The sequence below is a fragment of the Neopsephotus bourkii genome, unplaced genomic scaffold (assembly GCF_033783945.1).
Source record: "Neopsephotus bourkii isolate Nb327-2 ecotype Australia unplaced genomic scaffold, CSIRO-AGI_Nbou_v1 NB_952, whole genome shotgun sequence".
In the NCBI taxonomy this organism is placed as follows: domain Eukaryota; kingdom Metazoa; phylum Chordata; class Aves; order Psittaciformes; family Psittacidae; genus Neopsephotus; species Neopsephotus bourkii.
The window spans coordinates 332,729-345,068 of NW_026901446.1; the positions used below are offsets into that span (position 1 = coordinate 332,729).

Here is a 12,340-nt window from a genome sequence, read left to right on the forward strand (position 1 = left end):
TGGTGCAGTTTTTAATGAATGATGATTTTAAAAGCAACATGTTTACAACAAATTCAGGCCTAAAAATGTAAATTAAAATAACTCATTGATATCTCATCTTCCTAAATTGATTTTTTTCTTTCCTTTCCATAAGGACATGTGCTAAACTGCCTGCACAAGAGCTGATGACATGGGTGAAAATATGTCTTAACTAGCCAAAATTATCATGAGGAGCACACAGCATATATTAGTTAGTATTCATGCTTAGGTATGTGATTAACACTTCTAACCGTCCGTATGAGTTCAGGAAAGAATACTTAATTAAAAATATCTCAGAAGAAATGCAGTTATCAGACAGAACTTTACAGTTCTTTAAGCTTCAGCGGACATCAAATTCCACTTACTCATAACAGAACAACCCTCCCCGAATTGTTAGACTGATCTTGTTTCTCTTGATGTCCCAAGTTTACTTATGTTTCTTTTTTATTTTGATATATCTCCAGAGCACAAAGAACAAGCAGTTAAAAAGCACTATATACTTAAATATATGCTTAACAAGCAGGTTGGTTATAACTGCTTAGCCCCAGGCTAGATACCGTTTCTGAAATCAGCAAAGAAAGAGAAATTAAGAGATAATGGCCAAAGATGAAAGATAAATCCAAAGATTTCTTTAGATACCCCTAAACTGGGGATGGATATAGTGGTATAGATAATATTTTTAGCAAAATAATCCAGTTTTAGGTAAGTGTGCAATATCTATTTGCATTTCGTCTTTTCAGATTGTCCTACTACTAATAAAAGTTTTTTTATCAGTATGATCAGTGCATGGCAAAGGTAGCAACATATGTCATACAGAAATAACAGCATCAGAGAGTATGTTGTTTGGATTAATGATCTGCTGTTTCCAACGGTCCCTATCTGTCACTGATTGAATTGGATGAGGTCCTGATGGCGACAGGGTGCCAACAGGACTCTGGTCTTTCACACGGATGGAGGGAGTAACTAGTGAAGAACAGAGTGAAGCTAAAGCCCAGCATTTTCCAGATTATTCTCTTAACTTGATCTGATTGGTAGACAAGGATGGCTCTTCGTAATTTCCTGGGGCACGGAGCTGAATATACCAGCTAAACCTGAAATGGTTTTGCCAGTTCTTAGCTGAAAGGTTTGAATGAAAGTATTCCCTCAGGCTTTTTTTTGTAGGCTTCTCTTTCTCGCCTACTGGGACTCCTCCTGGCTTCTGCGATCCATAACGGGGAGTCCTTTTAGGAGGATATAGGCCATTTTGTTGCACCACACTTCCTGTTGCTGGGGAAGAAACTGGAAAGAAGAAGGAAGAGGAGAAGAAGCAAGAGAGGCAGCTTTACCTCACAGACTCACTGGGAAGAAAAACAGAAAAGTGAATCCAAAGGACTAGAAGATTGAATGAGGAATAGTAGAAAACTGAGGAAGATTATTCCGAAATAAGCCTTAAGGTCTCTTCATGACTCTTCTTCTCCCAACAGCAGTCCTACAAAAGCTTTCTCAACTCCATCTAGAAGCCCTCCCCAGGTTGGTTACCCTCTTCACACAACTCTATTTAGTTTTGCAGGAGAGCAATTCCACATACAGAAAATCAACTTTTCTTCTCTAAAATTAGCTCTGTAAAGGCAAGTACAATTTTCCATGTCTTGGTGTTACTCTGAGGCTAAAAACTTTCGAAATTATAGCTGGTTCTGTGTGCTTTGGGAAGTGCTTGCTATTGAAGGGGAAAGTAACAGGGTCAAACCTTGCTGTGAGGACTAGCACAGTAACTAGAGGACTTGTCTGCTGGCCACAGTTAGAAAGAAAAACCTGATCTGTGTCAGGAAAGAAACCTGCCTAACGATGCTGTAAGACAGAATGTGAGCACCTAATATATCAAAAGTTGCGTTTTGAATGCAGAGTGCATGTGCCAGTGATGGTTTCCACTTGTGCAAAACTCTGGGTCAGTATTACACCTTTGAGTGTGTATGACTATGTGTCTGTGTTGTGTTTGGGCCAGCAAACACAAATATTGTTACAGAACCAAATTATTTCCAGATAGATCATCCTTCTTTGTAAATCTTCTGAGAAACATGTGAAAAACTTTTGAAAAGAAAGTTGAGTCAGATGTACAAAGTCACCTGGATCTTACGCATACTTGTTTCTCCTGCAAAACACTTATAAATTAGTAAATATGCTGCAACAAAATAATTATACCTAAAAATCTAGGGTTTGGTACCTGATTGAAAATGCAATAGTATCAGTATGACAGATTTAAAATCCTGCTTCAATAAGCAGATCTGCTAATGAAATTCAGAAAAAAACATTCATTAAATATTTCCAGGTTTGTGAACCATTTTTTGGAAATCCCTTAAGCTGTAAAATACATTGGAAATGCAATATACTTAATGTAAGCAGAACTTACAGAACATTTTTAATTAAGAACATAGATTTAGGATAGCTAGTCACTGAGTCAAGTTTCGTGTTGCTAAAGGATACTTTATCAAAAGAATTTTTCAAGCTGCATCTTGAAACTGATAAGGTAGTTTGTCCCCATGAGTCCTAATTGAAGATTTTTCCAGGATGTTACATTTTAGGTAATGCAGGTTTAAAAACTTACTAAAATTCCCACTTTAAATTCAGTCATAGTAATTTCCACATCTTGTGTAAACTTTTTTCTTTACCTCACACAGCTCTGTTCCCAGTTTGGTTTTTGTACCTGAATACTTTTTAAATCAACCTTTTTGCTATATACACTGTGTTCTTAATCCTAGCAACTTCTCTCTCCGTTATGCCTTATTTTGCATGAATCTCCCTATGAATGTAATGACATGAATATACTTAGTATTCCAGAAAGTCACATTCCTCTGGTTTATTTTCTCTCTTAGAGTTATGTCAGTATATACTACAGCTCAATTAGAAGTGTTAATTTTGTTTTCTTTCTAATGATGACTTCGCATCTCAAAGCGGAAATTACTTTTAATTTCTAAATATTTATGTCCATGTGCTGAAGGAGATAATTAAAAATGCCAATGTTTGCAAGAGCCAATTCACTTTGTTGTTGTGACTTCATAGTATTACAGTATGCGAAGGACGTACCAACTTCTTTGGCATGTGTTAGATATTTTGATACAAAGTGCTTGGACTTTCTTGTCATCTATAAATTTCACAGTGTGCATCCTACGGCAATGTAATTAAAAAGAATTACCAATTGAGGTGCACCCAGTCCTTCAGCTACTTCCATTGCTAACTCCTCAGATTTTACAATTCTCACAATAATTTTATCCTCTGCTCAACTACTTCCTTCATATTAAAAAAAGGAAAGAAGAAAATGAGCAGTCCTGCGGAAGAAAAATGGAAGGTTATTCTGGTACAATCTATGTTTCAGAAAGTTGTGCTATTCTTTATCTTTTTTCATGTGTTTTTTATTTTCATTTATCATGAAGTCTTCACTCTTTTCTTCTACTTATATTCGTCAGCACACCCGATACCAGGCTAATGGGTCATTAACTACTTAAATCAACTCCCAAATCTTTTTGAAATAAGAATTCGAAAGGCAATATGATTGCTTTTACCACTTATAAACAATAATTTCCCAAACTGAGAGATCTATTAAAAATACTTGCTGTTAAATCTGTAACTTTATGCCCTAATTATTTCATTATTTTGAGATAAAGATTATATTATTTGCTGACCTTATTACATTAAATTTTTTTTAATTTTGTTTCTAGTTTAGATACAGACTTTTGTGTTTTTGTACTGCTCTTCTGGATCACTGTCCTGAGTTAGTCCTCATCCTTACTGAAAACAGAGGCATAGCATTTGTTGATTTTGGACTTGGGTCTAGTTTATCTCTATCTTGAACAAATCTTTAATTTAGAAAGTCACTGCCTTTTATTGGTTTCTGTTGATATAACTAAAGAAAATGTTACTATTTCTTTTCAATTCTTCTGCAAGATGTAACTCAGCTGGACTTTCGGAAGTTTCTACTTCATCCCCTTGCTTCTTGACCTCCACATTTCAGGCTTTTTTACTGCTACAGCAATAACTGGTAAATGAGTTCAAGATTGTCTGGGGGGTCACTCAGATTATAGAAACACACATATGTTTTGCTGAATCTATAATGTCCTCCTTTAAAAAAAGGAATACAACTAGTCACTATTATTTTCTCTGTAAAACAGTTTATGTTAAGACCAAGCTAATAATAAAGGAACATGGGAAGCAACAGAAGAGCATTCCTATGCTCTTCTGTCGTAGGTGATAGGAAGTTCTCTAGTTTGATTTTATTATTGATGGTCACAGAATTGCTTCCTCTGATTTGAACCCATGCACATTTCTCTGATGAACATCTTCCATTCTTTGTATAAAGGGTGTATATCTCCCAATTTAACATAGCACTGGTTTTGAAAAGTAAACTCTGCATTGATTTTAATGAAGCTTGCTGTAGACTTATTGACATTTTGAAAAAATCTTACTTTATATTTGTTTGCCAAGTGTGTTTTCTTCACTTCTCATAGAAACCAAAGCACAGATTTAGTTGGTCTAATTTGGGTTTTTTTTTTGACAGCTGGCAGCAGGCATAAGATTTATTTCTGCTGTAAGTACAAGTACGTGATATTCATAAAGAAAATGCTCTTCTATTTCAATTTCTTACTTTGTTATGTTTTAGTTCAAAATAGCAATGCATTTTTACCTGTTTAAAGCAAGCTTCCACCAGATTTGGAGGGAACATATTTCTGTGAAAAAAGAAAGAAAATAACATTAGAAGCAATAAAATTCTAGTAATGTCTTAAGTAGGGAAACAGCTATTGAAAGAATTGACCAGCTAATTTTCAAAGGAGTCCTAAGACCAGTATGTAGTTATGCATACAGTGAGTAGAGCTTTGCATACAGCATTGGCCTGGTTAGCTTTATAAGGACGAAATGTAGTAGGGTTGGATAGATCCTGGCAATGGCAATCTCTGAATCAAATATTGTATATGAGGTCTGGTTATGGAGCAAAATATTAGCTAAATTACCGAATGAACAAAGCTCTGTGGGTCAGTGCTGACTTTAAATTTTGTATTTATTAATGCTTTCTGAATCCAGATTAATAAGTAATATTTAATGCATTTCTACTTCTCACTTTATGCAGTCATATAGCCTAGCACCTCATGACATTCATCACTTGATTTAGAGTCTTTCATGATTAAGAAATAAGTATTTCTCAAGTTTGAGTATTCTTTAATAATAAAACACACACATGTGTATGTGTGTTTGTACTTGTTACATATGGGGGTTTGTTTCTTTGCTTTCCAGAATGGTGACATTTCTGAGGGAATTAGAAGCAGCCCATCCAAATAAATCTTGAGGAATCTGAGTGCAAACCTCTTCATGGGTCTTTCTGAAGTCCCCCTTCCTGGCAGCATGACTCTTGGAGGCCTTTCTCCATGTCTCTGGCTTCTCCAAATGGGTTAGTGGAACACAAAATTTTGGTGGCTTTACCTGTGGAAAAGCTCCTGAGTTCAAAACCTCAGCTTCCCTACTCCCTGGAATACATCTATGACATATTAGCTCTATAAAAGAGGTATTGCAGAGTCTCTGAGCAAGGAGAAAACAGTATTTTTTATCTGTGCCCTTCTATTTCAAGCATTTACTTGCCTGCTCCTGGAATTCATTTCCCATACATACAATTTAACAAGTTGAGTAGATGGACCCAGATTGGCGGCTATGATTCAAAATTAAGAAGAATAGCTAAATCAGGGATTCAAGTGAAGTGAGAAAACTGTCAGAAGTTGGAAATAAGGAAAGCAGAGGAACTGGATAATAAGGATTGTACTATGGAAGTGGGTGAAAAGACTCATGCAGATAGCAGAACAGAAATCTTTCTTTTGCATGTGAACGTATTTTTGAATATTAAAAGCAGGTTCTTCTCTAGCAATGGCTTGATTCAAAAATAAATCCATGTATTCTTTTGCAATGTTGTAAGGGTCCTGGTATCACATACTTGAAAGAAATTTGGCTAGCTTATGCAATTACTGTCTAAAATTCTCTACTTTTGTGTTTGTTTGAACCTAAATATTATTACTGTTGCTATTGGTACAGAAAATGTGCAATATCATAGGCATACCTGATTAAATCAAGAAAGGCATCTGCTGCTGTCACTTGCACAATTTTGCCTTCTCTGTGCATGTTTTCTTTAGTACCTTTCCCAGGGTGAATGATGACCACAATGATTATACCAATCAGTACAGCAATGATCGTAGTACTCATGTAGTAGATTACTGCTCGGACTCCCATCTTCCCTGATGCTTTACTATCCAGGGCAGCAATTCCTAGTAAATTTAAGCACAAGGACATTACCTCATACAGTTGTGAGTAAAGAGTATAAACTCAGCATGTTAAAAATACTTTTGAGCAAAGAGTTTTGATGACCATTGCATTTGAAAAGCTACCCAATGTAGGTCAGCCCTCTTCTGCAACTCATACTGCCCCTGTCTTGCCATCCTACTCCTAATGCTTGTTTTTATATGATGTTCTATTACAAGTGTTGCAGCTTCCTCTGCTTTGTTAACACTTTGTAAAAGTAAAGATTATTGGTCTGATGCAATATGGTACTGCATGCATTCCAGAGAGCCAGTTTCTGGGTTTTGATTAGCATAGTTATTATAGTCTGAAAAATGTGACTTAGAAATGTGCTGCACCTAATCTGAAATAGTAGGAAATAAAACAGTACTCTCCAGTAATCTTAGTAATGTTTGCTACAATTAACGTCTATAAAGAGATTTCTTCAGTCCTTAATGGAATGACCTCATTTCCTTCTGTCCCAAGCTATGGGAGTTTAAACCAGATTAACTGCTGTTAGTTTCTGGGGGGGGGGTTTGGTTGTTGTTTTGTGGGTTTTTTTTTTCAGAAAATCCTTACTATTGTATGAATAAACATTTAGAGTCCTTTATAAGCTTTGGAAACCTTGCAACATTAATCCCAATTTTTGGCTTGTCTTAATGCATCTGATATAATGTGAATACTAGGGTGCTCACTATGGCATCTGCTAAAGCATTTGTTAATCAGACTTCACCGACAAGGCTGCAGTGTGTTTTTTAAATGAAGCTGCATTTCTGCCAGGGAAAAAGCTCTGAATCTCTGAGAAGGAGTGCCTCATGAAGACTGTCACAAATGGAAATGTTTTTTTCTGTTTTTAGTGTTCTTCTCCTTAAAATGTCCCTTTACTCCTCCTCCTTAAAATTTAAAATAGTCAGTAACTTCCCCCTACTTCATCTGGAGGGTTACACCATCTGTCTCAAACAATGATGATGTTTCTTGTTGAAATCAAGCTTTCAAAGCGCAGAATGAAGAAACAGGTCAAGGAAGGATCTCTTCACTTTATTACCTCCTCCTATGGACCCCCACATGGCACTGTCTAATCCAGATTTCTTCAGGCTGCCTATCTATCTATATGATGGTTTTGAACATATAAAATACAATGAAATTTGACCACCTTCTGCTCTAGGTGCCTGTATCAGAGGAGAAAGCATTTAAAATAAGGTAACAGTACTACATGAATATAAATAATATGGAAACATAAACCGAGAATCATGAACTGGAAAAAAGTATTTTCTCAAATCATTGTAGACATATTGTACTTCTATCTCCTAAAGGAGGAAATATGTGCTATTGGAGTTAGAATAAAAGTAATTTAGACACTGATGTAACTGAGATCAAGGCTATGTTCCAGACACTGGTCAAATCTCCAAAGAATAAAACTCATCACATGCTTCATACCTACCCTCTCATTTCAGCGAGGGCTTGCCTGTCCTTTCAGCAAAAGCCATTACAATCAGCAAAATTTGTACACACAAAATGAATTGCAAAGGAAGACCACTAGATTTGCACCTTGAAATGCTTGATTTATGCCTGTCATTGTAGTGGAAGAACAATGTGTTACTGAGAAAGGAACTGAAAATGGAAATCCAACATTTGAAGCACTTGATCCTTCATTCCTCTCCTTAGTTTTTCCATCTGTGAAACTGGATTATATGCTTGGGGTATGTCTACATTTATGTTTTGAAAACCTGTGAAAATGGTAAATACTACCAAGTAATAGTTCTTTTATCTTTACAAACAAGAAGTCCTGTATCCCTCTTGATGGTGGGTGGAGAATCAATTATTTAAGTCCTCAAAATAATGCAAATGCAGAATAATGCAAATATAATTAACCATTGTATAAAATAAAGTTAGTCATTTTTACAGAATTTCAGATCTGCTACTGAGTTGCACAATGTTTATACCAGACAGCATTTGTTGCAACTATTTTATTTAAAGTATAAGTATGTAACTTGTGTAATTTAAAAAGTGAAATATGAACCCACACATACAAGTCCAGTAAACTTTATTTTTGTATATTTTAATTTTTTATTCTTACTTGCTATTTCAAAAGTAGCATCAATGGGCAATTTTTTCATTTTAGCTAAGAGCATAAGAGCAGCTTTAAACTTGTTTCACATCCTGAGCATAAAATGATTAACCTATATAGTTTGATAGGAAGGTTTGGAAATGCACAGATATTATATCAGCCAGTTCTCAGTACTGTGCCCTTGCCAGGTAATAGATTCAGGACCAAATGCTGAGCACTGTCAACCTAGAGGGGTTGCAGGCGTTTGTACTTACAACTCTAACCAAACTTGATCTTTCTTTGCACTCCACAATTGATACTAAGTTGAGTCTCCTGCAATCCAAGAATCATTTGGAGTCAAGCGTAGTGCTTATTTTACCACTAAAGATTTCTGTGTTGAAGGATTAGAACTTGTGATCCTCTTTCTTTCTTGGACTGATTCTGGAATTGACTGGTGAACTGTGTGAAAGTGGTATGTCTGGGAGCAAGAGTCATGCTCTTTTCTTTATGAGCTGTTTTTCAGCTTGGTTTCCTATTGTGCACACTGGCTGTGACTGCATGGTCCCTTATTTTAGGCTAGTCAGTCTTATTCCTGCTTTTGCTATCATATAAATGACTTCTCAGCTTGAAAGTAGGGAACAGCAGTTCTAGTCTTACACTCAAACTGCTTGTGGCTTGCTTATAGCGGCAAGCATTAAAAGCAGAGGGATGACAGTATGAATAAAAGCTATATGAGGAGGAAACAAGTTCTCACCTCAGAGAGCCCCTACTGGGGACCTGCTGGGAAACATTCCCTCCCACTCAAGTTAATGGCAACTCAAGGAACACACAGGAGGGACACTTGGTACTGTACATGGTTGAAACTGCAAAAGCTTCCAGCATATCATCAACAAGAATTAGCTAAAAAATTATTTTAAATGTTTTTAAGACACAAGAAAATGAAAGGGATTGTTTTCTTTAAATTTTAAGATGTTGACAAGATTTCTTAAAGCTGAGAATCTGAGGGCTTAGAACTTAGAGACTCTGGAAGGGTCCTTAATGAAGAAGCAATAAAGTTCGCTCCAAAGCTTTCATGTGTTGTAGACCATTGTATCCTCAGTGTGTCCTTTCACAGCCAGCCAGCAAAACTCCCATTGTCCCGCATGAGATGTATGTGCTCCTTTCATCCTGCTCTCTGCTCTTTCCTCTGGATGGATGCTGGCTCCAGCACCTCTGCTTCCTCTCTTCCATTTCCCTCCCTTTCCCCAGGGGGCCTGGGAAACTTCTCTGTGCCACTGGTCCCCACGCACAGGGATGCCTTGAAGTTGTCAAGGCAACCCGGAGCAGAGCGCCTGTAATTTCTCCCAGCGTGTGTGCTCACACATCATGAATGGGAATGACTTTTTAAGTATTGATGAGGAGGGAAGGAGGCAAGAAGGGAGAAAGGGAAGAAAAGAAAGAAGGGGACAGGCCTAAGTCTGTAAAATTGCAAACAAACCCAAGCCCTTACCCCTGTCCTCTCCCTTCACCTACTCTTTCCCTCTCTTGAGAAGTGAGGAATCATTCGCACTGTGAGTGAAATAAAGACATGACAAAGAGTTCTCCAGAGTGCCAGGGCAAAAAGCAAAGCACTACGTTGTTCATTAACAAAGGTGTTAGAGAAGAAATGAAAATATTTTAGGATGTAGGGAAAGGCAGCAAGCAAGTAAGTGTGCAATTGCAAGAGACAGCGGGAAAGGATGCAGGGAAAAGGATGAAAAAATCTTGTTAGGGCAACTTGTTAAAAATTCTGAATTGTTAAGCTGATAGTTCTGATTGTTCACTTGACTTAATAATTGTTCCACAAATTAGACTGAACTAATGATGCAGCAACTTTCCTGAATAGCTACTATACTGTGATTGGGTTTGTGTCAACTACATTTTTTTATATTGTACTTATGAGTCTAGATTTCTTTATGTACTTTATAATTCTAGATATACAGAATTCTAGAATCTACAAATCCGTAGTTGCTTCTATTGCATTGAAGTTCTGTTTGCCCTTAACATTAGTCATGTATAACATGATTTACCAAATCAGGGCCCATAACTTGCAGGTTTTAAATGGGATCTTTTTCTTTATACTCAGCATCAAGTAGGATGCCAATGAAGAACTGGACAAGAAGCAAGATTCATTTTCTTTTGTTTTTTCTAAAAGCCTACCAATCAATACTTAGGACTGATCCTAGTACCTTCAGTGATTTTATAATTTCTCAGAGCAAGTGGGACTCTGTCACTGTGGGGAGGGTCTGTGCATGTGAGTGTACCCATGTGTGTAATTTCAGTTTGAAAACAGTTAAAATTCCCACCTACTCTGTTTCATGTTGAAAGACCCTGTTTCTGAAATCTTTTTTGCTGCCTTTTAAAAACTTCGGGAAAAAAATAAGAAGTTTCTGTGTTTGCTTTCATATATTAACATTCTTGTGCTTTTAACAGAGTATCTAATATTTTGCCCACAGAATTTCAATTTTTGGTTTCTTTAAGAATTACTTTTGAGGCATAATGGTGAAAACTTTAAATATAGAAAATTATATTTCAGTTATAAGGGACCTACAACAATCTTCTAGTCTGACTGCCTGACCACTTCAGGGCTGACCAAAAGTTAAAGCATGTTAATAAATTCATTGTCTAAATGCCCCTTTAACACAGACAGGCTTGGGGCATCAACCAACTCTCCAGTAAGTCTGTTCCAGTGTTTGACCTCCCTCTTGGTAAAAACAATGCTTTCTGGTGTCCAGCTTAAACCTCCCCTGGTGCCGCTTTGAACCATTCTCATGTCTCCTGTCACTGGGTAGCAGGGAGCAGAGCTCAGCACCTTCCTCTCCACGTCCCTTCCTCAGAAAGCCATAGAGAGTAAGGAGGTCACCACCCAGCCTTTTTCTCTACAAACTAGACAAACCCAGAGCCCTCAGCCTCTCCTCACAGGATAGTAGCAATGCTGCTCAGTTCAAAAGGAACCACAGGTTCAGAGCCCTGGTGTGGGCACTTGGCTGTAGATCCACTGACATGAAGCTACCATCGCTGGGCATATGACTGAACATCTATCAGTCAGAATCCTGCCAAGATGTGACTGTATGGTGCTGCAAATATGTAAAAACATGAACCAGTTCTGAATGAGAGAGTAGTCATACTGACTACTGGAAATAAATAAGTGAGGATTTCCTTGATCATGATGAATTATTTCCTTACTCAAATGTATTAGAACTGAATTGATGGCACTTCTTTGCTAATGTAGATCTTCATAAAAAAAATCATTTAGATGTTTCGGACTCAGTCTTTCGAAACAAAATATAATTAATATAGGATCTTTTTATTGTTAATTATTTTCCTGCTTACTTTTTACAGTCTCTTCATTAGGAAATTGCAGTTGCTTCTTAAGGATTCCTATGGTAGAACAGCAATAATGGCAATTGTTGTCTTAAGAGTGTTGCCCTAATTTTGTTTCTTTAAGGTTCTCTTTCGTTCTCCTAATGAAGCAGTCTTAAATGAGCTACTCCCGACCCCCTGCATCCACTAAGCACTGTGTGATGAGTAAACTCACAGTGTGAGGCCATGAGAACAATCCTTTTGAGTATGTTGATGAGGATTTGTGGAAATGAATAATGCTGTGCAAGGTCATGGTAAAATACGCTGGCAGAAAAATTGTAAGGCAAAGCAATAGGTGAAAGTGGAAGTATTGCCCAAATTTAATTAACATGATTAAGCTCTAGAGCTTTATTCTGATAGAGGATGAGCATGTCTTGAGTGGTGCTGAGTGTTCCCAGAAAACAAAAGTTAAATAATATTTAAAGCTGACAACATCAGGCTCAGTATTAATCCAAACTTATTATTTTTAATAGCAGTAGTATTAAATAATAAAACTGCAAAGAAAAAAGCTAAATTTTCAAAGAACTACGTGCATTGGTGAAGTTAATTAATATTAAATCAATACAGCTAATGACTTCCTGAAGCCACATAAAATGCAAATCTGAAATA

At 36.8% G+C, this 12,340-nt stretch overlaps 1 protein-coding gene across 1 annotated transcript in view; it reads right to left on the bottom strand.

Annotated features, from left to right (window-relative positions):
• The window catches only part of SLC1A3 (solute carrier family 1 member 3), a 63,037-nt gene that overhangs the window by 12,591 nt on the left and 38,106 nt on the right, over positions 1-12,340 (bottom strand). The window contains exons 4-5 of the mRNA XM_061358889.1: positions 6,089-6,293; positions 4,673-4,715 (exon numbers count right to left, since the gene is read on the bottom strand). Of these exons, the coding sequence (XP_061214873.1) occupies positions 4,673-4,715; positions 6,089-6,293 (248 nt within the window). The remainder of the gene's footprint in view (positions 1-4,672; positions 4,716-6,088; positions 6,294-12,340) is intronic.